General features: G+C 41.9%; 1 protein-coding gene across 1 annotated transcript in view; it reads right to left on the bottom strand.

Moving 5' to 3' along the window:
• Positions 1 to 9,243: 9,243 nt before the first annotated feature.
• Positions 9,244 to 27,016, bottom strand: part of EDEM3 (ER degradation enhancing alpha-mannosidase like protein 3) — a 151,789-nt gene continuing 134,016 nt past the window's right edge. Inside the window, exons 18-20 of the mRNA XM_040408660.1 lie at positions 18,797 to 18,962; positions 15,152 to 15,337; positions 9,244 to 10,262 (exon numbers count right to left, since the gene is read on the bottom strand). Of these exons, the coding sequence (XP_040264594.1) occupies positions 9,886 to 10,262; positions 15,152 to 15,337; positions 18,797 to 18,962 (729 nt within the window). The 3' untranslated portion in view covers positions 9,244 to 9,885. The remainder of the gene's footprint in view (positions 10,263 to 15,151; positions 15,338 to 18,796; positions 18,963 to 27,016) is intronic.

The raw sequence follows: 27,016 nt of genomic DNA, 5'->3' as shown, positions 1-27,016 counted from the left end.
ATGCGTTATTATTATAACTGAATAGGCTTTGCATGTATAACTTAAAATCTAGACGTGGCAAATTCTAAGTTCATATTTGGAATCAGCGCGTTCATTTTAGTATAAAACAGTTTTTCCCTCAGTAACAAAATCATTGTTGCGCGGTGTTACAGTATCGTCCTTTTAACATGCAATGTAACCATCGATACACAGATCTGATTTAATTGATAAAGCTAACATTAACCCTTTATGGACTTAAACCAATTGAGGTAGATAAGAGCTTTCTTTACAACCTCAACTATGTAGATACTCTACTACCTTGAGAGGATTTATGTACACAATGTCAAAAGACAAATTACTCGAGATGTGGCAGTAAGAAGCTTTCTGTACAGCATGCAGAGGTGTAACTACCATAGAGGCAGACCATGCGACTGCTATGGGGCCCAGTATTAGTTGGGATTGTCTCCTCGTCTACTAGAGATGAAAACTTGGTCAGGACTCTACCCTCTAAAGGAACAACTTTTAGCAAATTAGGCAGTGGAAAAAATGGCCAAAGGGTCATTGAAAAGGGTTTAGGCAGAAACCCTTCTGTCCTGTGTGGGGGGGCCAGTTTCATCCTTGCTATGGGGCCCTTACTTCTCTATGTACGCACTGACAGCATGGTAATGTAATCTGTCGAATGTGAGACAGGAAAGGCATTGAATTTGTGCATGCTGATAACACCAATGTACCTGGAACATTCAGTGTAAAAAAAAAAAACTATTATTAAGAAGATAGTGGACTCGTATCACACATTGATTTCATGTAAAACTAAGCCAACCAGCTGGCTCAACTCAGGTCATGCTGTACGGGCATATTAGCTAAATGCAGGCAGAAAGAGTGGCAAAACCATTAACCAGACACTTGTGGCCATTATAAATGTAAACGCCAGACTATGACCAGCAAGAAGTAAACCTGTTGTGTGGCGCACAGTGTGCCTGTAAAAATAAAATGAGTCTATAACTGTTTGCAAAGCATTACTATTCTCAAGGGAAAAAAATATATAGTAAAAAATGTCAACACTGAAACTACAATGTGCAGTGATAGTCAGTAAAAAAGGACTTCTAACGGCATAACAGCAACTGTTGCCAGCAGAAAACTAAATGATGATAGAAAATTTCACAAAGGACAAGATGGTAAAGAAAACCAAAAGGATGGTCTAAAAAAAATATAATAAGGTGATAGCATATTTTATGTGTGTTTTCTAAGCTTTTTCTTAACAGTCTGATAATCAACAATATTTTATCCGGCAACCATAAAAGGAAGTTTATTAAGCTTTCATAAATATATTGGCAATAATCACTAAATATACAAGGTGCGATGCAGACAGACCGTAAAGTCTCAATAAAGCACACTAAACTCTTAGTGGGAGGTTAGAATTCCCCATACAGTATGTCTACTTCTTAAGAACGTGTGGGCAATAGAGACTGAATGCACAACGCAGACTTAGGCTACTTTCACACTTGCGTTCAGAGAGGATCCGTCTGGTGTCTGCACAGACGGATCCGCTCCTATAATGCAGACGTTTGGATCCGTTCAGAACGGATCCGTCTGTATTATAGTTTAGAAAAAATTCTAAGTCTGAAAGTTGTTCAGACGGATCCGTTCAGACTTTACATTGAAAGTCAATGGGGGACGGATCAGTTTGAAAATTGAGCCATATTGTGTCAACTTCAAACTGATCCGTCCCCATTGACTTACATTGTAAGTCTGGACGGATCCGTTTGCCTCCGCACGGCCAGGCGGACACCCGAACGCTGCAAGCAGCGTTCGGGTGTCCGCCTGCTGAGCGGAGCGGAGGCTGAACACTGCCAGACTGATGCATTCTGAGCGGATCCGCATCCACTCAGAATGCATTGGGGCTGGACGGATGCGTTCGGAGCCGCTTGTGAGACCCTTCAAACGGAACTCACAAGCGGAGCCCCGACGCTAGTGTGAAAGTAGCCTAATCGATCCGAACTGGAAAAGAGTATTACACTCACCGGTAATCCGGTTTCCTGGAAGTCTCCATGACACCAAGTCCTGAGATTGACTTCCTTCTGATTGGACAGGAAAAACACAGAGAGGTTAAAACCCCCACCCCCTCCTCACATCACCAGTGTATTTTAACGAAGAACCCCAGGATGAAAGGATAATAGCTAATAGCAGAAAAAAAGGGTGGGATATATGTGGTGTCATGGAGACTTCCAGGAAACCGGATTACCGGTGAGTGTAAAACTCTTTTCCCCAGTCGTCTCCATGACACCAAGTCCTGAGACAATATCAAAGATACAATTAGGGGGGGACGACTGCCGACAGGACCTTACGTCCAAATCTTAGGTCGTCATTAGCAGCTACATCTAGTCTGTAGTGCTTAGTGAAAGTATGAACTCTTTTCCATGTTGCTGCCCTGCAAATCTGTTGTAAGGAGGCTGAGGCTTTTTCCGCCCAGGAGGCAGCCATGCCTCTCGTAGAATGTGCTTTTAGGGAAGCAGGGACGTCTTTTCCCTGAGCTTTATATGCTTCGGAGATTGCCATCTTAATCCATCTGGAGATGGAACTTTTTGCCGCTTTCTTCCCTTTGTTAGGACCTGAAAATTGGACAAACAGATTTTTGTCTATTCTCCAAAGGCTGGTAGCTTCCAGGTACTTTAAGACCGCTCTCCGGACATCTAATGTGTGGTAAGTGATTTCTTGATCGTTTTTCGGATCGTCACAGAACGAGGGGAGAACAATGTCCTGAGACCTATGGAAGGTCGAGACTACCTTGGGGAGGAAAGTCGGATCTAATTTGAAAATTAATTTGTCCTCAAATATTGCAAGGAATGGTTCTTGGATGGACAAGGCCTGCAGCTCACAGACCCTTCTGGCTGAGGTTATTGCCACCAGAAAAATCGTCTTAATGGTAAGCCATCTGATGTGGATAGAGTCCAGAGGTTCGAATGGATCGGAGGTTAGACCCCCTAGTACCGTATTAAGGTTCCATGGTGGCACCATGTTTCTAATTGTAGGTCTGATCCTATCTGCTGCCTTAAGGAATCTGGATATCCAGGGATGTTCCGTTAGCTTGGTATTATATAGTGCTCCTAAAGCCGATACCTGGACCCTAAGGGTATTGGGGGATAGACCTAAATCTAGCCTTTCTTGAAGAAAGTCCAGGATTAGTGAGATGTTGGCTCTAAACTGGTTGAAGGAGGTCCCAGACCAATCAGCAAATTTCTTCCATATTTTTTGGTACTTGTCGTTGGTACTCTGTTTCCTGCTAAGGAGTAAGGTGTTCACTACTTTTTTTGATAGACCAAAGTTTAATAAGTTGGATTCTTCAGAATCCAGGCTGTTAACTTTAGTATTTTCAGGTCTGGGTGAGAAATGGGCCCCTGACTTAGAAGGTCCGGCCTCTGAGGTAGAAGGAGAGGAGCTTCCACGCTGAGGGCTTTCAAGAGGGAGAACCAACTTCTCTTGGGCCAGAAGGGGGTTATCAGGATTAGTGTACACTTTTCTTTTAGGAACTTCTGTAACACTCTGGGGATAAGCGGAAATGGGGGGGAAGGCGTAGACTAAGTTTGTTGTCCAACTCTGGTTGAGGGCGTCTACTGCCCGAGGATGATCCCTGAGGTTGAGGGAGAAGAACTGGTTTAGCTGATGATTTCTCCTGGATGCAAACAGGTCTATCGTCGGCCTGCCCCATTTCTTTGTGATTAGATGGAAGGCTTCTGGAGCTAACATCCATTCCCCTGGGACTAGTCTGTGCCGGCTTAGGTAATCGGCCTGAATGTTTAAAACTCCCTTCAAATGAACCGCTGAAAGAGATTGAATGTTGCCTTCTGCCCAGGAAAAGATTTTGTTTGCCAGGTTCTGTAGCAGGCGATGCCTTGTGCCTCCCTGGTGTTGGATAAAGGCCACGGCTGTAGCGTTGTCCGAGTAGACTAGGACGTGACGACCCTTTGCCAGCTGGCTCGTGTGTTTCAGTGCTTCCCACACTGCCCTCAGCTCCTTGAAATTTGAGGATTGCCGACTCACGTAATTCCCCCATGTTCCCTGGTAGGAGTTCCCCTGGACGACCACTCCCCACGCGTAGAGGCTGGCATCTGTTGTGATGACTAGAGGGAGATCTTGTGCCCAGAAAATCCCGTTTTCTAGGTTCGAATTGCTGAGCCACCAAGTTAGTGATTTTTTGGTCTCTGCATCTAAGAATATTTTCCTCTCTAGGGTTAATTGCGATCTGTTCCATTTGTCTAAGATGAACTTCTGGAGTGGTCTTAGATGGAACTGTGCCCAGGCAACTGCTGGAATGCAAGTGGACAGACTCCCTAGTACCTTCATGGCCTGTCTTATTGAACAGAATTTCTCCTTCTTGAACTTCCTCAAAGCTGTCTGAAGTTTTACTATCTTTTGAGGTGGTAGAAAGGATCTTTGGGAGACTGTGTCTAGAGTAATGCCCAGAAAAACTTTCAGTTTGGATGGGATTAAATCCGATTTTTTCCAATTGATGAGCCAACCTAGGCTCTGTAGATGATCCAGGACTAACCCGAGATGGATTCCCATGGTCTCTGTGTTGTCCGCCACTACCAGTAGGTCGTCCAGATAGGGGATCACACAAATTGCCTTTTCTCTCAAGGTTGTCAAGGCTTCCGCCATTATTTTGGTAAAAACCCTTGTGGCAGAAGAGATCCCGAAGGGGAGACACCTGAACTGGAAATGCTGAATGTTTCCCTCCAATTCTATTGCGAACCTTAGGAATTCCCTTGACGACCTGTGAATTGGGACGTGATAATAGGCGTCGCTTAAATCTATTGTGGCCATCACTGCATCCTTTTTTAAGAGTTTCACTGCTGACTTCAGGGTCTCCATTTTGAATTTTTGATATCTTACGTATTTGTTTAGATGTTTCAGATTTATAATTACCCTGGATTTCCCGTTTGGTTTCTTTATAATGAAGAGGCGGGAATAGAATCCCAGTCCTGTCTGATTTTTTGGGACGGGCTCTATGGCGTCCAAGGTTAATAGGTTTTTTATGTCGTTTCTTAAGGTCGCAGTTTGAGATGGGGGAAGGGTAGTGATCACATATTTCTGTGGAGGGGAAGAGAGAAGATCTATCAGATAACCCTCTTGTATAATACTTAAAATCCACCGGCTGTTTGTTACGTGCTCCCAAGATCTTAGAAAGGAGCTGAGTCTTCCCCCCACTGGTATGGCGTCATTGTTTGTTGTTGGATGAGGAGGCTTCGGCCTGATTTGGGTTGAAGAGGAAACTTCTCCCCCTGCCTCCCTTCGCATAGCTCCACCTCCCAGTCTTCCCTTTATCTTTTTTATTCTCGGGTTGAAAAAAACAGTCACGAAAGGGCTGCCTTTTTTGTTTATATCTTTCCTCTGGAAACCCTCTTTTTTTATTTGTCGCGTTGTCTAGGATTTTATCTAGATCTTCTCCGAAAACGTACTGACCGTGGAAGGGGAGTGTGATTAATTTATTTTTAGATGTGATATCTCCTGACCACGCTTTAAGCCATAGTGCCCTTCTCGCTGTATTTGAGAGAACAGCTGTACGGGCGGACAGTTTAACTGATTCAGCAACTGCGTCTGCTAGAAAGGAGGTTGCCATCTTTAATAGAGGCAAGCTCTCTAGAATTTGATCCCGTGGTGTCTTATTGACCAGATGAATCTCCAGCTGGTCTAGCCAAAGGTTCAGTGTTCTGGCCACACATGTGGAGGCAACGCCCGGTTTGAGAAGGGCCGCCGTAGTCTCCCAGGTCTTTCGCAAGAGACTCTCCGCTTTCCTGTCTAGAGGATCTTTCAATTGTGCTGAGTCTTCAAACGGTAGGGCCGTATGTTTTGCTACCTTGGCCACTGGCGCGTCTACTTTGGGAATGGTCTCCCAATCCGTACAGTCCTCTTGGCTAAAGGGGTAGCGCCTCTTAATTCCTCTTGGGATAAAGGATCCTTTATCCGGTTTTTCCCATTCTGACCGAATTAATTTTTGGACACTATCAGGGACTGGAAAAACGGCCTTCTTCCTTTCACCTAGACCCCCAAAAATTTCTTGCTGGGTAGACCTAGGGGTTTTAGGCATCTCCATCTGAATGGTGGCCCTGATAAGTTCATCAATATCTTCAGGATTGAACAGGAAGCGCTTATATTCGCCCTCTTCATCTGAAGATGCCGGGTGTTTTTGGACAGATTCGGAGTCTGAGACCGCCAGCTCCTCAGAGTCGGAATCCAGGATAAGTGATTTAACACTACGGGCGTCCTGAGTGGGGGGAACTTTGGGGGGAGTAGGTTCTCTGGTAGTTAAGACTAGCTGAACCTCTTCTTTTACTACTTTCCTAATGTCTTCAATTAGACTAGAAGACTCAGCCTTGATGACACTGGCGGTACATTCTTTACACAGGGGCTTGGATCCAGTGTTAGACAATCTTTTGCAGCAAATACCACATTTTCTGTTTTTTTTGGCTGCAGAAGCCGAATCCTTTTCTCCCTGAAATGGTAAGGGAGGAAAGGGTGAGCAGACTGAACCCACCATACAAAGCATGTACCTGAGAACAGGTTACTCACTGTCCCAGGGTTTGATGCAGGCTCGGTTCCAGAGCCCGGCGTGAGGGGGGTGCTCATCTTGACTCCCGACCGCTTCAGAGATTCTTCACCAAATGTGAGAGCCGCGCTATGCAGGGCGCCGTTACACAGGTCCTGAGCGTTTTTATAGCGTCCCATGTGCTTTCTCGTGCTGCAGGACCTGTGGCGCATGTTGATGACGTCAGCGCGCTTAGCTCCGCCCCCGGCGTCTGACGTCATCCGCCTGCCGGCCGGAAGGGACACATCACAGTGCCGATCCGCCGTGTTCCTCCTTCCCTCTGCATCAAGCCCTCCGGGACCGCCGCAGAGGGAATCTTCGCAGGGGCACTACCTATGTGCCCGAGCCCAGGCCTAACCAAACGGAGGAGGGAGAGCTGCACTGCAGATCCGACCTCGGCCCAGATGAAAAAAATAACTCCAGGTGAGCCCAAACGAGCTCCGTGCACCTCTCCTGCTTCCTATCCTGATGGGACATGAAAAACACTGGTGATGTGAGGAGGGGGTGGGGGTTTTAACCTCTCTGTGTTTTTCCTGTCCAATCAGAAGGAAGTCAATCTCAGGACTTGGTGTCATGGAGACGACTGGGGAAAAGTATGAGATGTTAAATCCTGTAGCACACCGGAAGTTACAGCACTGGTACAGCAACCAGAATAATACCACTTTCAGCAAATAAAGTTGTATTTCTGATATACCATGAATCAGTTTTTACAGGTGTGCCATGGGAGCACCGGAGAGAGGTGGAGATTTGGACTGAGCTGCAGTAACCTATGCCTTTTGAGGTTCTCTGTTTAAATTTAGGATTACAACACAAATTTCAAACTTTCTAAAATAATAAAACTAAAATTAAAAGGGGTTGGTCACTTTCTCAAGAAACATCTATAACACCCTCACCGGGTGGGCACTATACTAGAGAATTCCCTCAGCAACCTGTTTCAGTGCCCCCTGCTGACTATGGATATGGTGTGTAAACAGCAGATGCTGGAGGCAGCTGTGTCCATGGCAATCAAGATGGTGGCAATCACACAAGTTATCCACATGACTGCTGTCCCAGACCTCTACTGTACTTGTGGTCAAGGCATTTAGTGAATCTGCAAATGCTTTAGTGCAAGCTTGGAAAAGGATGCGTCTGGGGCAGCGGTCATGTGGGTACATCATTAGACTGTGGCCATCTTGAATCATATGGATGTTGTGGTCGCCAGCCTCCACTGTCAGCACACCAGACCCATGGACAAGTGGGCACTGATGAGAAGTGGGCCACGAGGGGTTTCCTAAGATAGTGCCCACTAGGTTATGGTGTCATAGAAATTCTTTGAGAAAGTGGCCAACAACATTAATATTTCAAATTTGACAAAAAAAAACTGCTATTGAAATATACATTGGGTTTCAAATAGCTTTACAATAATAACTGGGAGAATATTACATTTTAAATTTGAACATCAGCACCCTTATATAAAAATCCAGCAGTGAATTTGACAGTGTCATATAGGCTAGCTGACAAGCAGAACATCCTAACGGGTCCAAAGATATGTAAGCAGAAGAATTCACATTTATCAGGAAGGTAGGACACCAACCTTTCATAGAAATGCTATACGTACAACTGAATCTTTAATACGAACATAGATGACGATAGAAGAATGAGCACCTGAAAAATACACCATTCCAATACTCTTAAATAATGATGTTCCGTTTCCTCCTGTATCTGACCCAAAATATCGCAGTCACACCTCAGGCTACCTTCACACTGCCGTTCAGAGCGGGTCAGTCTGATGTCTGCTCAGACGAATCCGCTCCTATAATGCAGATGTTTGTATCCGTTCAGAACGGATCCGTCTGCATTATAGTTTAAAAAATTTTCTAAGTGTGAAAGTAGCCTGAACGGATCCGTCCAGACTTTACATTGAAAGTCAATAGGGGACGGATCCATTTGAAGATTGAGCCATATGGTGTCATCTTCAAGCGGATCCGTCCCCATTGACTTCCATTGTAAGTCTGGACGGATCCGCTTGCCTCTGCACGGCCAGGCGGACACCCGAACGCTGCAAGCAGCGTTCAGGTGTCCGCTTGCTGAGCGGAGGCTGAACGCTGCCAGACTGATGCATTCTGAGCGGATCCGCGTCCACTCAGAATGCATTAGGGCAGTACGGATGCGTTCGGGGCCGCTTGTGAGAGCCTTCAAACGGAGCTCACAAGCGGACACCCGAACGGCAGTGTGAAAGTAGCCTAAACAGGATGCCTTTACTGAAAGAGCATATGTCAGCAGGATCAACCCCATTATGCAGAGTAAAACAATACCTCATTTATGTTCCTCCATTGCTCTGTTCCGGGGTACCAGAACTCCTCTGCTCTTAGAACCACTCCCCAATCCCCTTGATTGACAGGGGTAGACATCATGCCAGGGCCTTTAATCTGGCAACTGTGTCGTAGTCCAACTAATGCACATGTGCCGTAGAAGTCATCATCCACCTGAGCAAAGACTAGAATCTGTTCTTCTGGGTGGAGGATTATGTCATTGGTGCATGAGCACTAGTCATCTGCGCTACTGGGGAAGCAGAGGCAGATGCACTGCACATGCGCCGATACTGTAGACTACAGCGCAGCAACAAATTACAGGTCCAGGCGAGAAACCTGAAAGTTAATTAACTTCACAATGCATATTAATTAAGAAAAATAGCAACACTGTAAAGAACATGGATTTTAATTACCAGGTGACCCATGGCTAATGTACTACAGATGATACATGGATGACCTACTAAAAGGAGATTCTGAAAAATACTGGTCCCTATATTTTCTACATCTATTACAGCTACTTATGTTATTGCATGGTTGTCCAAAGACTGCTTACTGAGTAATAGCCAAGACTAAAACCACTGAGTACTAAATATGCATGTCCATATCTAATAATAAAACCTGAAGAGAGCTTTAAAGTGGCTGTGAAATTCTTACACAAAAATTGTCAATAAATAAGTCTAACCACAGAACCTACCCCATATTTTTTAATTGTAGTGAAGGGAATTTAGATTGTTCTTAATCAGTACAGGCAATTGCTTTCTTACTGAAACAAAGCCCTTTGTAGATCATCATAAAAAATATAAAATCTCATCTTTACGGTTATAATTGTTTTTGAGCTGAAGAGTCACAGGATCCATCACAACATTTGAAATGGACATGCTTTGGAAACGGTGCATCCACTGAAAAATCTACATAAAGACAATGCCAAGTATCCTCCTTCACATTACTTGTTAACAATGAGCTCTTTCCCTTAGGGAAGGCAAGTAATAAACTTTCCATAATGTACATAGGAGTTCTGAGAAATATTTTTGGTCATAGTTCATCCTTTTCCATCATTTCAAATGCCTCAATATCTTCTTTCCAATCTGCCAATATAGACTCTATTGGCCGACCTTTACTGTCCCACCTCTTATTCTTTGATTCTGCTGGAGTCTGTGACTTCTCTACAGAATTCAGGCTATCTTCAATGTGGGACTGCTCAACTTCCAGTGAGAAGTCTCCATCTTTAGGATTATGAGAATGGTCTCTATCCGAGGAATGGAGAGTATGAAATTGAGACGCTGGTGAGAAATCACCTTCAGAGTCCTTTGTGTTCACCAACTCCTCCTGAGGTATCGCTTGTTCTTTCGGAATCTGTTTTTGCGAGTCATTTTCTAAAGATCTCTGCTCTCCACTTTCACCTTCCAAATCTAAACACAGAGTAAACAGAATAAATATCTTATGTTCTAGGCGAGACAAAATAATATATTCATTATTAAAGAGGACCTGTCTCCTCTCCTGACATGTCTGTTTTAGTAAGTAATTCTACATGAGATGTCAATTCTGAAGCATCAGGGCCATTCTTATGGCTAAGTTGTGAAGAGCTGACAGGTCCCCTTTGAAAATGTTTTTTCAGGACTGTGCAAATAAAGCTCATGCAATACGCTCACACTTTCCAATATATGTACGGCATTAAAGTTTTGCACTGAGGACTATTACTCTACGGTGGGTGCTGGAAATTTGCCCAAAATATTTATTTGGCATATGCTGCAATCAGTATCAGTGTAATTACAAGCACTCGCTCCATTCTGAGATAGCATTCAGTGTAAGGAAGAGGAAGTAATGCTTGCTTGGAGCGTCGCCTCCTCCTTCAAATTGCTAATTGGGGGGAGGGGGGGGGGGGTTGGTGTCCAACCCTCGCCAATCAGATATTGATGACCTACCGCGAAGATAGGGCATCAATATTAATGGCTGGAAAACCTCTTTAAAGTGAGGTCAGCCATACATATAATATAGTTGGCCAAAAGCAGCTGCTGAAAGATGGGGAGGACGACACTTTCTCCCAACATATACTAAGTCTGTTATATTCACATGCTGAGCTCGGGAATACGGTCAGGTGGTTAAATTACAAAGATAATACCAGTTTCTTCAGAGAAAATGACCAATAGGCAATTAAACAATTATTACAATAATAATAAATAAAAAAAAAGGACACTAAACTTAAAATCACCAATAAAGATAAAAAGCAGCTAAACCTGCTCACACAGTTTGCCAGTCTGCACTGCAGTATTGTACACAGACACCACAAGGGGGTTATCCCCTTCTTCAGCTGGGAAAGGGTCTTAATCTTTATGCCCTACAGAAAGTGCAAAGGACAGAGGCTCCTGCTTCAGCCGGCTGTCTTACTGCCAGACACAGGAAAGTGAGAAGGACAAGGTGAGACTTGGCTGATTTCTAGTCAGAAACAGAGGAAATTACTAAAAACGTAATGTTTAACGTTCTTTTAACACGCACTGTATCAAAGGTCACATTGAGAAAAATTCTGCCCCTTTCAAAAGATTAAGTGAGGGAATCCTTAATCCACATTTTTTTCTTAAAGATGGTGCAAAATAGTATAAAAAGATGTGTACATTTTAATTTAAATTAACATGTATTATGTCTCAAAGAAATGCAAGTACTTACTGCTTTCAATAATGTAGTTTGGAACTATTTTACCTTTAAAAATAGTTGCTGAAATTCCATGTGCAGCAGTTAAAAAAGGGGAAGAGACATGATGAACAGAGTAAATCCATTTACCTAGCAGCCTACAGCCTTTAAATAAAGCTGCCTATACATGAGAGATTTTGGGAGGCTGAATAAGCCAATTTAGAGATTTATTTGGGTGAAGGTCATCCCCCTCTTTAACTTATGGTGGTGTCCTCCAAACCTTCACAGACCATCCATGGTCAACAAGTCATTCATAATACAGCTATTTGAAATGCCTGCATGGCCAGCTTTAGGCATGGCAGCAGCAATTTTATGTGTAAATAAGTGATAGTTCTGGTATCTACAGCGGAAAGTATGGAATGTGAGTGGTGGCCATGGGTGTACGTGTGGCAGCAGATGTTGATCTGTGGACGCTCGGGGAGAATTATCAAAACTGGTGCATAGAAAAACAAACGTTATTGCCCATAGCAACCAGTCAGATTGATCCTTTAATTTTCAAAAGGAGCTCTGAAAAATAAAAGGTGGAATCTGATTTGTTGCTATGGTAAAGTAAGCCAGTTTTCCATTGAGCCAGTTTTTATAAATCACCATGACTGTGCCAAACAAGGTACCTTCTCGTATTTATACTTCTGTACTGCACACCCATCTTGGACTTGTCACAATGATTCCTTCTTACACATACAAGTAAGGCATATATGAATACAATATAATTCATATAATGTAGCATCCATTGGTTGTGAATTTTAAGAAATATAACCCAAAAGCAAATCCTTGATCAGGAAAAAATCATGGCCTGAAATGTTACAGGGGTTGTCCTCTATGTTGACATGCCTACTGGTATATATCATTGATGAGGCCAGCGATTGGTGACAGCAGTGCACTTGACCATAGAAAGACCACCACACTTCTGGTTCACAGGGGAGCAGAAGCAGCAGGGACTGGATCATATGGGCACAAACGGAACTGCTTGAAAGAGATGAGCGCCTTTTTCAGACTGCTGACAACAGTGATTGGCTGCAGCTGTCATGTGCCATATAACGCCAGATCAGCGGTGCAGTGTGTAAACAAGCAGCAGCAGTGAGACCAGACCAGCGCTGCAGAGAACCATGCTGGAGAAAGGGGTAAGTATACCATAATGGTTTGTATTTCCAATATTTTTTATCATCCCAAACACATTTTCGCTAAGATTAGCCAAGCTATGAAGTGACCAACCCATTTAAGAGTCAACATGTCAGAATAAAAAATTTTGTTCTCAGGAGATAACCCAGTGGCAGAAGTGTCTGGCAGCGGCTTGCTTTCTTCTCTCTGCTCACTACATATTCATTATCATGATATCGGAGAATCGGGAGAGATAGCTGTCAGCCAACTTATCACTGATCAGCCAACTTTTCTCATCTACTCGATCAACAAAGAAAAAGCAATTTTTCCTCTAATCTATGTTAGGCTAGTTTCACACTAGCCCTAAACTGTTGTTCTAGTACAGGAACAGCCTAACTGAGTTCATTGTAACCTCCATAGCCAGATACTACTGTCTATAATGGGATCGTGGGGATCTGGAATTATTATTTGTCTGCCTGAATCTTGGCACTAATGCCGGAAATAAGCTTGAAACAGGACGGATCATTTACTGAATGCTATACAAGGGGATTGGGTAGTGCTTGAAATCATTGTCTTCTTCTGTTAACTTTGGTTGCCTCTAAGGAAACAGATGCAGCCATCACTGCTTTGCATCAAAAGAGATACACGGGCAAGGGCATTGCTGCTTATATGATGGCACCAGAATTTATCATTTATTGGATCATCAAGAACTTAAAGGGAACCTGTCACCTGGATTTTAGGTATTGAGCTGAGGACATGCGCTGCTAGATCACCACTAGCACATCCGCAATATACATTCCCCATAGCTCTCTGTGCTTTTATTGTGTCAAAAAAACTATTTTATATATATATATATATATATATATATATACATACACACACACACACATATATATATATAAATGAGGCAAGTAAGGAGCTTAAGGGGCTGTTATTAATGTTTCCAGAGACCAGCCACGGCCACTGTGAAGGAGCCCAGCACCGCCTGCATCTTCCGAATCTCCTCCTTGCTCCCAGACGTCACAAAGCTAGAGCGCCGTAATCTTGCAATGCGCGAGCTAGCGCATGAGCAGTGTCGGCATAGTGTTCCTTCCCTGTGCGGGCATCAGCCTCAGGGAATGAATTGCGCATGCGCTAGCTCGCGCATTGCGAGATTTCGGCGCTCTAGCTTTGTGACGTCGGGGAGCAAGGAGGAGATTCGGAGGATGCGGGGCGGTGCTGGGCTCCTTCACAGTGGGCGTGGCTGGGCTCAGTCAGAGAACGCTGGACTCATCTCTCAAGCATGGAGGAGACAGGACTCCTCTAAGGTTAATTTACATATCTATAAAATGGTTTCTTTTTTTTACACAAGAAAAGCACAGACAGCTGTGGGAACTGGATATTGCGGATGTGCTAGCGGCGATCTAGCAGCGCATGTCCTCAGCTCTATACCCAAAATCCAGGTGACAGGTTCCCTTTAAAGCTGAGAGTTTCAATTCCAGAAATTCCAGAAAAGTGCCAAAACAAAACATTGACTTTTTGGTCCATGGCCAGAAAACTCCACAGATCTCAATTCCATAGAGAACATGTGGTCATTTACTCAAAAACAGGTGGACAAACAAGAACACAAGAATTGTGATAAACACCAGGCACTGATTAGGCAAGAATGGATTGCCATCAGTCAGGATTTGGTCTAGAAGCTGACATCCAGCATTCCAGGGCAAAGATTGAGTCTTCACTTAAACTTGATGTATTTGTCAATAAAAGTTAAAGGGCATCTGTCAGCAGGTTTGTACCTATGGAACCAGTTACACGTGCGCTTGGCAACTGAAGACATCTGTGTTGGTCCCATGATTATATGTGCTCACATTGCTGAGAACAATGAAGTTAAAATATGCAAATGAGCTTCTTGGAGCAACAGGGGCGTTGATGTTACACCTAGAGGCTCTGCTGTCTGCTTGAGTTATGCAAGGTTTATAGGGAACAGCAGTTAAAGAAAAAGTGGAGCCCCAAGAGGTAACGGCAATGCCTTTGTTGCTCCTAGAGGCTCATTTGTATATATCAAAACATCATTTTTCTCAACAATGCGGGCACATATGAATATGGGATCAACACAAATGCCTTCAGCTGCCAAGTGCCAATTTCAAAAGGTATAAGTCTGCTAACAGATACCCTTTAAAAAACAAAAAACAATAAAAGGATTATAATTATACTTCAGTTTACCATGGAAAAATTTGGGAAAAAGATCTGAACACGCTAAAGCAGCAAACTGTGAAAACCTACATTTTTGTCAGTCTGAAAACCTTTAGCCATGACTGCACTTAAAAGAAATCTTGTCAGCATTTTTCAGGAAAAACAAAACAAAAAAAACAAAACATTAATTGTCTTGATCAAGAGAATTTAGAGGCTGCAGCATGTCAGCATGTGCCTTGACCCTTTCAATGTTTATCCATGCACAGTGGCTGATCCATATTAGGCACTTTGCCCAGGTGAACTTCTTAGAAGCAGTCTTGACATGAATGCATTAATAGATTACCTCTGTCTTTGGCTTTGTCAGAGAGAAGAACCTCCACTTCTTGGTATTCACGAATGGCATCAAGTATTATATTTCCTTCCTTGCTGAATAAAAACAACATGGGGATAACTACGTCATCTGTGTTTTTCCCATCGCCTGCCATTTGGAAAAGTGGAGCTGTATCACTGCTGCTGACTTCATTGTCATCTGTAAAAATGTAAGGAACATACATACATATAACTAAGACATAAATATGAGACATGTAGATGCTAGGACAGCTACATATTTATATCATATACACTATGTACTATAGCTTCACCAAACTGAGATATGCTCAAAAAGCCAATATACATATTAATACTTTATTCATAGGCAGAATATTCAACAAAACTTTTTTGCTGTTTTTGACTTCAGTTGCACACAGGGTCATGGTGTCGGTTATTGATTGCACTCCCTATATAAGTAGCTATAGAGAGATAGGTGTCAGTCATTGATAGTTATTCATGGGGCTTGTCTTTAATGGTCACTAACTTTTCAAACTAACTGTGCAAGCAATAGTACATGCGACCAGAAGAAAATTTGTAATATATATCTTAGTGAGAAATTTCTAAAGTTCTCATGTTAGCAGCGGTTTACTCCACCCCCTTGCTAAATGCTTTTCTCTGTGAAATGTGCTTTGACTCTATAAAGGATGGGAGCAGCTCAAAGAACTATCATATTACATATGTCAATACAAGTTTATGGAGAGGGGAGGAAAATAAGCAGGAGCAGCATGATACAGGACTCCAGAAAAGACAACAAAGACGGCTGCAGCAAAATAAGAAGCTTATATCTCAGTCTGCAATGTCTTCCATGATTCTGGGGTTGCTTCTGAGTGAGTAAGAGAAGACTGGGAAGCACATTCTCCTCGACGTACTGTGTGCAGTAGATGGCAGCTAGTCTCCACCCACCATCTCTGGGAGAACTGCAATCTAGAAATTCAGCATTCATAGGTGAAAACCGCTAAAAAGAATATGCCAGATACAAATCATATAATGGCCAGAAATGGTTTGATTCCTGATGGACACACACTGGACTATTGATTAATGCAAAGTTAGTAGAAAGGTTAGGTACACTTTAAGTTCAGAAAACGCAAAGATATAGATGTATAAATTACCTATTTTACTAAATTATTTCCAACAAACTATAAATCAATCTACTCCGCTGCATCTGCTCTATAAGGCTACTTTCACACTAGCGGCACAGACCTCCGGCAGGCTGTTCCGTCGGGTGAACAGCCTGTCTGATCCGTCCTGCTGCTAGTGAACGTGTGCCCCCGGACTGCTGCACCGTCCCCATTGACTATAATGGGGGCGGGGCGGAGAGGCTGCCGAAATAAATGTCGGACATGTCGTAGTTTTATTCCGGCAGCCTTTTGCCGTGCGCTGCAGGAACTCCGCCCAGCCCCCATTATAGTCAATGGTGACGGAGCGGCAGTCTGGGGGAACAAGTTCACTAGCGGCAAGACGGAGCCGACAGGCTGTTCACCCGACGGAACAGCCTGCCGGAGGTCCATACCGCTGGTGTGAAAGTAGCCTTACCTGCATCCTTCATGGTGACAGGTTCTATCTATTTAAGACCGTGCCTATCGGTAACTGACAGGCAACTCTGTATACACACTTACAGAGAGAATGCCATCAATAACTGATCCTAACAGAATGTGCCATCTTGAGCTCAGAAAGGGCAGAGGCCGAAACATATAAAATTTAAAATTTTGCAGAATCTTTTCTCACAAAACAATCTGCTCAGCTCCTTCTGCTCTATAACATGAAGACTGCAATTTGTATTGTATTTTGTGATGACTGGTTCTCTTTAACAACTGAAACTGTGAACCTCAAGCCATTATTGGTATAGAACTATGAGATGCACTATGGCACTACCTCAAAGAGGTATCCCTATCTCGGAATTTATGGCATATCCACAAATACACTACTCACAAAAAGTTAGGGATATCTGTCTTACGGGAGAAATTTATGGAAAACCTAAAAAGTTCATACTACAGTGATATTGCATTATGAAAGTAGGGCATTTAAGTAAAAGCATGCAGTGGTCATTTCCTCATCTGAAACAATTTATTGAAACAAAAGACAAACAACAGTGGTGGCGGGTATACCCTCACAAAAAATGTTAATGTCTTAAAAACTTGTCATGTGGCCTTGAGAATCAATTACAGCTTGACAACAATGTCTCATGCTGTTCACAAGTCGACTTATTGTTTGCTGAGGTATGGCATCCCACTATTCTTGAAGGACAGCCCTCAAGTCATTGAGGTTTTGGGGTACAGAGTTATGAGCCTCTACATGGCAACTCAGCTAAAAACCCTTAGGTTTTCAAAGGGATTCAGGTCTGGAGAAAGTGCAGACCAGTCCATTTGAGGTAACCCCGTCTCCAGCAGACGTTCCCTAATGATGCGACCTCGATGAGCTCTCGTATTGTCGTCCATGAAGATGAAATTAGGCCTGTGTTGTTCATACAGAGGCACAATGACTGGATTAATGATGTTATTCAAGTATTATGGACTTGTCAATGTACCATTAACAAAGTGTAGGACAGTTCTGTATCGACTAGGCTCACCTGTCCACACTGTAACACCACCACCACCACCACCACCACCAAAGGCTAGTCTGGAGACAACAGTGGCTGATGCATACCGCTCTCCTTGACATCTTCAACATCATTGTCAGCGATTATTTCTGCTCAGCATGACTCATCAGAGAACAGCACTGAGGCCCACTGGTCCCTCGTTCAGTGTAGATATGCCGCTCACCTCCCTTAAATATGCATGGAGTTGTGTGGCATTCATCACAGTTCTGCAGGGCATTGTTCACAATGAAGCAGTCATCAGTGTGGGATGTGGCCAAAGGACATCCACTTCTATGCCTTTCTGAGACTCTTCCAGTCTCTCTGTTGCAACCTGCTGATAACACTCTGTAACACTCTAAGCTCAGTGGCAACTTCCATCGGAGAACATCCTGCTAAAAGCCTCGCAATGGCGAGATACTGTTGATCAATTATTAGATGTCGTCTTAGTCTCATGATGTCGAAATGTCAACAAAATGATAAGGAGGACTGTTTAAATACTAGTTGAACCAGGAATGGGCGATTCATGGATCAAACGCCTATTTTGCCATTAAGCTCCTAGTTAGAGAACAGCAAGCTTTGAAAAAGTACTGAAACATTGAACAGTTGGACATGTGCATTCAAATGTTTATAGAAGGTCACATTAAATTCACCTGCAAAGGTTATAGTGCATTTTAGGTTCATCCTGAAATTTCACCCACAAGCCAAATATCCCTAACTTTTTGTGAGTAGTGTATGTTCAGAACAGGGCCCTGTCTAGAGAGGTGGGACATTTATGGCATATCCTGTGGAAATAATATTTCTGTACACATTAAACACATGAAGTTAGACAGCGTGACAGTTTGATACTGTAAATTAGCGTTTTAACTCTACTGGTCACTGACCTGCATGCATAAGCTTCAACAACACAGTATAATAAAAGGAAGATTCAACATCTTGGTAACAGCATTTTGTCAGATTCCAATAATCCCAAAGAATAAACAGGTGATATAGACAACCTCACCAAGCCTTTTAAAACATGATCCATAAGTGGTTGAAATAACTTACCTATAACAATACCTCCAATTGCACCAGCCTTCTGCACATTCCTAGCCTTCTCAGCAAACATGCACTGGCCCCGTTGCATCAGTGCAATTCTCCCTTTAATTACTCCAGAATTAGTAATCTCTGAGCAGCCACTATAAGGCTCAGTTTTGGCTACAAATCCACGACACTGTAACAAAGATGACTTGTTAATAGACTGATCATGAGGGCCGTTTTTCATCACATTTACATATTTTTAATAAACCCTCAGTCGGTTCAGTACATTGAAATTAATGGCAGCAAATCTAACCTCATATGTATATGTAGAATATTACATTGTTGGTGTAGAAACAACTAAAACTCACTCCTTATTATATTTATAAGAAGTCCTGGAGGTGAAAGACAAAAGGAAATTAAAGGCTAAGGCCTATTGCACACGACCGTATGGCTTTTTCAGTGTTTTGCGATCCGTTTTTCACGGATCCGTTGTTCCGTTTTTTGTTTCCGTTGTGTTTCCGTTTCTGTTCCGTTTTTCCGTTCCGTTTTTCCGTATGGCAAATACAGTATGCAGTAATTTCATAGAAAAAATTGGGCTGGGCATAACATTTTCAATAGATGGATCCGCAAAAAACGGAACGGATACGGAAGACATACGGATGCACTTCCGAATGCATTCCGTTTTTTTGCGGACCCATAGACTTTAATGGAGCCACGGAACGTGATTTGCGGCCAAATATAGGACATGTTCTATGTTAAAACGGAACGGAAAAACGGAATGCATACGGAGTACATTCCGTTTTTTTTGCGGAACCATTGAAATCAATGGTTCCGTATACGGACCGCAAAAAACGGCCCGTAAACGGGGGAAAAAAACGGTCGTGTGAAAGAGGCCTAAGAGACTGCAAAGTTCACCGATTTAAATCAGCCATTGGCATGTAGATAAGGGCTGTCAAGGCATGCTGCAAGTCGTATTTACCCAGCAACCAGAGAGATACAGGTTGAAGACCAGTGGTGTAGACAAATACTATCCATGATTTAGGCTGGCTGCCAAATTTAGATGCAGAAGAACAGGATCACCTGGATGGTCTTTTTCGATCCATAGAGCTCATGCACAAGAAAAAAAAAATTCTCGTGTCAATTCTGTTTGTTTTTTTTTTTGCAGCCTGTGTGCGTTTGTTGCTTGTGTGAACACATTGCACCCGCACTGAATCCAGACCCATTCATTTCTATGGGACTCTGCACATGAGCGGTGATTTTCACGCATTCTTTAATACAGAATGCTTAGTAGAAGGTCAATTGAGGGTTAAAAAAATAATAATAATTAACTCACCTCCTCTAACTGATCGCGTAGCTGCCGGTCTCCTGTTCTTTCTTCAGGACCTGTCGTGACACCATGGGGATGGACCATGTGATGAGCTCAGTGACATCACCACAGGTCCTTTGACAGGTCCTCAAGAAAGAACAGGAGACCGGCAGCTACGCAATCAATTAGAGGAGGCGAGTTAATTTAATTTATTTTTATTTATTTTTTAACCCTCAATTTACCTTCTACTAAGCATTCTGTATTAAAGAATGCTATTATTTTCCCTTATAACCATGTTATAAGGGAAAATAATAAAATTTACAGAATACTGATCCCAAACATGCCGATTTTTCTCACGCGCGTGCAAAACACAATTTAAAAAATAATATAAATAAATTAAATATAGTGGTAGGTTGTGGTGGCTCACTAGCAAGTAGTTAAGGTATGGTGCTACAAGCTCATATAGAGGGAATCACTCCACCCTCTCTTAAAAGGCAAATGTAATCGGAAAATGAGCGAGCACTCATACACTTGGCAACCAAATTGACATATGCAGAAAATATTTATTAAATCCCCATAAAATACAAGTAATAAAATTTATAAGAACAATGTAACAATAATATACAACATTACAATATATGTGATTGTAATGTTGTATATTATTGTTACATTGTTCTTATAAATTTTATTACTTGTATTTTATGGGGATTTAATAAATATTTTCTGCATATGTCAATTTGGTTGCCAAGTGTATGAGTGCTCGCTCATTTTCCTATTAAAATAAAATATATAATCGCACATGTTCCTGCTACGCACCCACATCTTTTCCCGCAACGCCTGTGTGAACCCAGCCCAAGACATATCCACAGTGCCCCTATTAAGTGACCTCCACAACCCCCTGCCTCCCTTAACAGGAGTGTAATAATATTACAGGCTATAGCTATTAGATATATGTTGTTTATCCAGGGAGTTATTCCGATTACCTGATTGGAGTCGGGAAATAATTTTTTCCCCCGAAGTGAAGAAAAATTGGCTTCTACCTCACAGGGGTTTTGTTGCCTTCGTATGGATCAACTTACAGGATAACAGACCGAACTGGATGGACAGATGTCTTTTTCAGCCTTCTAAACTATGTTACTATGTAACAGTGACAACCACAGTGGCCTTATAACTGTGAAACCTGGTGTAACTGTATGTCAGTGAGAAGACTAAAAGGACCTGCAAGCTTCTATTGGCCAATAGCGGTCATGTGACCGTGTGTATGTCAGTTAGGATATGAGTGAAGGACCTGCAAACTTTTATTGGCTAATACAGGTCATGTGATGGTACCCAATTTGCAGTTTTTGTGAATATCTCAAGAACCGTATGTTCTAGAGCTGAAACCTGGTCTAAAACCTATCTAAGCACAGATTTACCTATATGCCAAATTTGGTGCAGATCGGTCCAGTGCATAAAGGAGATATAGAAAGTCATTTTTCATATAGAATGTGTTGGCAGATAAGAACCATTTGGCCCATCTAGTCTGCCCAATATACTGAATACTATGAATAGTCCTTGGCCCTATCTTATATGAAGGATGGCCTTATGCCTATCCCATGCATGCTTAAACTCCTCCACTGTATTTGCAGCTACCACTTCTGCAGGAAGGCTATTCCATGCATCCACTACTCTCTCAGTAAAGTAATACTTCCTGATATTACTTTTAAACCTTTGCCCCTCTAATTTAAAACTATGTCCTCTTGTAGCAGTTTTTCTTCTTTTAAATATTCTCTCCTCTTTTACCTTGTTAATTCCCTTTATATATTTAAAAGTTTCTATCACATCCCCTCTGTCTCGTCTTTCTTCCAAGCTATACATGTTAAGGTCCTTTAATCCTTCCTGGTAAGTTTTATCCTGCAATCCAAGTACTAGTTTAGTAGCTCTTCTCTGAACTCTCTCCAAAGTATCAATATCCTTCTGGATATATGGTCTCCAGTACTGAGCACAATACTCCAAATGAGGTCTCACTAGTGCTCTGTAGAGCGGCATGAGCACCTCCCTCTTTCTACTAGTAATGCCTCTCCCTATACACCCAAGCATTCTGCTAGCATTTCCTACTGCTCTATGACATTGTCTGCCTACCTTTAAGTCTTCTGAAATAATGACCCCTAAATCCCTTTCCTCAGATACTGAGGTTAGGACTGTATCACTGATTTTATATTCTGCTCTTGGGTTTTTACACCCCAGGTGCACTATCTTGCACTTATCAACATTACATTTTAGTTGCCAGATTTTTGACCATTCCTCTAGTTTTCCTAAATCCTTTTCCATTTGGTGTATCCCTCCAGGAACATCAACCCTGTTACAAATCTTTGTGTCATAAGCAAAAAGGCACCTTACCATCAAGGCCTTCTGCAATTTCGCTGATAAAGATATTAAACAATATGGGTCCCAGAACAGATCCCTGAGGTACCCCACTGGTAACAAGATCATGGTCTGAATATACTTCATTGACTACATCCCTCTGTTGTCTGTCCCTAAGCCACTGCCTAATCCATTCAATAATATGGGAGTCCAAGCCCAAAGACTGCAATTTATTGATAAGCCTTCTATGTGGGACAGTATCAAAAGCCTTACTAAAGTCTAGATAAGTGATGTCTACTGCACCTCCTCCATCTATTATTTTAGTCACCCAATCAAAAAAAATCTATAAGATTAGTTTGACATGATCTCCCTGAAGTAAACCCATGCTGTTTTTTATCTTTCAATCCATGGGACTTTAGATGTTCCACAATCCTCTCCTTAAGTATGGTTTCCATTAAATGCCCGATTCCTCCCGACTACCTTTCTTGTAAATGGGCACATTTGCTAATTTCCAATCTTTTGTATCTGTATACATATAAATGGCACCACAGACATAAATGTTGATGATGCAAGGCCCAATGGGAATAAGCAATTACCCACACATAAAAACGAAAAAGGGCAGCACGCCAAAAAATTAAAAGAAAAACAGTTTATTGACCCAGTGGTACAGCGATGTTTCAGCTCAACAATAGAGCCTTTCTCAACAGAAACGGTTTTTCTTTAAATTTTTGGGAGTGCTGCCCTTTTCATATATATGATAAGCCATTTAACCATTTCTGCTATATTCATTCAGTGGCATACGTTTTAAGTTTGGGGGAGGGGTGCAGCAGCATTAACCCCTTCAGAACCCTGACTCCTCTCACCTTATGGACCCATTCCATTTTTATTTATAAAAAAATACCAAATTTACAAAATTTCAATTTCTCTGCTTTTAGAACAGATAGTGATACCTCCTAATAGTTATCACTTTACATTTCCCATATGTCTACTTCATGTTTGGATCATTTTGTAAATTACATTTTCTTTTTTTGGGACGTTAGAAGGCTTAGAAGCAAATCTTGAAATTTTTCCGAAAATTTCCAAAATCCACTTTTTAACCCCTTAAGGACTCTATTTCACCTTAAGGACTTGGCCATTTTTTGCAAATCTGACCAGTGTCACTTTAAGTGCTGATAACTTTAAAACACTTTGACTTATCCATGCCATTCTAAGATAGTTTTTTCGTCACATATTGTACTTCATGACAAAAAAGTGTTTTTTTTTTGCATAAAAAAAAACCTAATTTACCGAAAATTTGCAAATTTCAAAGTTTCAGTTTCTCTACCTCTGTAATACCCAAAAAAATTGTGATGACTTTACATTAACCATATGTCTACTTCATGTATGAATTATTTTGGGAATGATATTTTATTTTTTGGGGATGTTACAAGGCTTAGAAGTTTAGAAGCAAATCTTGAAATTTTTCAGAAATTTACAAAAACCCAATTTTTAGGGACCACTACAGCTCTGAAGTCACTTTGTGAGGCTTACATAATAGAAACCACCCAAAAATGACCCCATAAACTACACCACTCAAGGTATTCAAAACTGATTTTACAAACTTCATTAACCCTTTAGGTGTTGCACAAGAGTTATTGGCAAATGGGGATGAAATTTGAGAATTTCATTTTTTTGCCTAATTTTCCATTTTAACCCATTTTTCCACTAACAAAGCAAGGGTTAACAGCCAAACAAGACTATCTTTATTGCCCTGACTCTGCCGTTTACAGAAACACCCCATATGTGGCCGTAAACTACTGTACGGCCACACAGCGGGGCGTAGAGTGAAAGGTGCGCCGTTTGGTTTTTGGAAGGCAGATTTTGCTGGACTGGTTTATTTACACCATGTCCCATTTGAAGCCCCCTGATGCACCCCCAGAGTAGAAACTCCATAAAAGTGACCCCATCTAAGAAACTAAACCCCTCAAAGGATTCAAAACTGATTTTACAAACTTTGTTAACCCTTTAGGTGTTGCACAAGATTTAATGGAAAATAGAGATACAATTTCAAAATTTCACTTTTTGGCAGATTTTCCATTTTAATATTTTTTTTCCAGTTACAAAGCAAGGGTTAACAGCCAAACAAAACTCCTTATTTATGGCCCTGATTCTGCTGTACGGGCACACGGCAGGGCGCAGAAGGAAAGGAATGCCATAAGGTTTTAGGAAGGCAGAATTTGCTGGACTGTTTTTTTTGACACTATGTCCCATTTGAAGCCCCCCTGATGCACCCCTAGAGTAGAAACTCCAAAAAAGTAACCCCATTTTAGAAACTACGGGATAGGGTGGCAGTTTTGTTGGTACTAGTTTAGGGTACATATGATTTTTGGTTGCTCTATATTACACTTTTTGTGCGGCAAGGTAACAAGAAATAGCTTTTTTGGCACAGTTTTTTTATTTTTTTTTATTTACAACATTCATCTGACAGGTTAGATCATGTGGTAATTTTATAGAGCAGGTTGTCACGGACACGGCGATACCTAATATGTATACAATTTTTTTAATTTTTTTTATTTATGTAAGTTTTACACAATGATTTCATTTTTAAAACAAAAAAAAAGTTTTAGTGTCTCTATAGTCTAAGAGCCATAGACGGGGAAGGGTAAGGAGGGGGGCTGTCTGGGGGCTCTCTCCCGCTCCATTGGGGGGCTGCAAAGGCACAGCTGCAAAGGGAGCTGTTAACCTTTTCCATACAGCGGTCCGTACAGACCGCGGTATGGAAAGGGTTAAACGGCTGACATCGCATCACAGATGTCAGCCGTTTATACCAGGGTGTCAGCAATGTGCTGACACCCTGGTATACCCACTGTACACCAACGATTATTCAAGGGGAGGCGGGCGGGGGATCGTGATCCCGCCTCCCGCAACACCCCCCCTGCACCTCCCACCGGGATAAAATCATTCAGGGGTGCAGGGGGGGTGAAACATATGTATTTTAGGAATACTAAAGTTTCCGCGGGGATCAGAAACTACAGCGAGCGCAGCAAACCGCAGGTCTGAATTGACCTGCGGTTTGTTGCTATCGCCGACATGGGGGGGTCACGGGACCGCCCCGTGCATTTAGCCGAGGTGCCTGCTCAATGATTTGAGCAGGCACCTTGTTCCGATCACAGCCGGCCGGGCGGCAGTGATCGGAACAACACATGACGTACCGGTACGTCATGCGTCCCTAAGGGGTTAAGGACCAGTTCAGGTCTGAAGTCACTTTGTGAGGCTTACATAATAGAAACCACCCAATAAATGGCCCCGTTTTAGAAACTACATCCCTCAAGGTATTCTAAACAGATTTTACTAACTTTCTTAACCCTTTAGGTGTTCCACAAGAATTAAAGGAAAATGTAGATGAAATTTCAGAATTTCACTATTTTGGCAGATTTTCCATTTTAATCCATTTTTTTCAGTAACAAAGCAAGGGTTAACAGCCAAACAAAACTCAATATTTATTGCCCTGATTCTGTAGTTTACAGAAACACCCCATATGTGGTTGTAAACTGCTGTACGGGCACATGGCAGGGCGCAGAAGGAAAGGAACGCCATATGGTTTTTGGAGGACAGATTTCACTGGGATTTCACATTTGAAGACCCCCTGATGCACCCCTAGAGTAGAAAAAAAAAAAAATATATAATAATCTGTAGTTTCCAAAATGGGGTCAAGGTGGCAGTTTTGTTGGTACTATTTTAGGGTACATATGATTTTTGGTTGCTCTATATTACACTTTTTGTGAGGTAAAGTAACAAAAAATTGCTGTTTTGTTATTTACAATGTTCATCTGACAGGTTAGATCATGTGGTATTTTTATAGGGCAGGTTGTTACGGATGCGACAATACCAAATATGACTACTTTTTTGGTTGTTTGTTTCAGTTTAACATAATAAAGCATTTTTGAAAAAAAAAATTTTTTAGCCTCTCCATATTCTGAAAGACATATTTTTTTAATATTTTTTGGGGGCGACTGTCTTATGTAGGGGCTCATTATTTTTGGTATGAGATGACGGTTTGATTGGTTCTAAATGTTATATATTTTTTTGTCATGGACCGATAATCAGGCCGATTATCGGGGATAAAGGTTTATAGAAATGCTTGTTCCCAAGAAATTGCCTGTGCAAAATGTGCCGATGATTATCCAATGAACCTGCACCAAAAATCATCATTTCTGTGCAGCAGGTCATGCTATCTAAAGCAACAATCTGCTGTCCAGGAACATTTTTTTTTTTTTTTTTTTTTTTTTTTTTGGGACAAGGAATCAATGCATCAATCACTTTTCCCGATACAGCAGAGGTAATTCCTGCATGTAAATGCAGCCCTGGTCTCAACTGACGATCAAGCAATTATTGGAAACATTTAGTTTGTTCCTGATAACTGTCTGATACATCGGCCCCTGTAAAAGGACCTTAAAAGGTGTTGTCTCACTTCAGCAAGTGGCATTTATCATGTAGAGAAAGTTAATACAAGCACTTAGACCATAGCCAGAAAAATGTAAAAAAAATATGGCTCTAAGAAAATTGCAACACAAAAACATGAATTTTTTTCTATAAATTTTCTTATTGCGTAAAACATT

This window comes from Bufo bufo, chromosome 9 (assembly GCF_905171765.1).
Source record: "Bufo bufo chromosome 9, aBufBuf1.1, whole genome shotgun sequence".
In the NCBI taxonomy this organism is placed as follows: Eukaryota; Metazoa; Chordata; class Amphibia; order Anura; family Bufonidae; genus Bufo; species Bufo bufo.
Note: the sequence above shows the minus strand (reverse complement) of the source record. Positions and strands in the feature narration are given on the sequence as shown.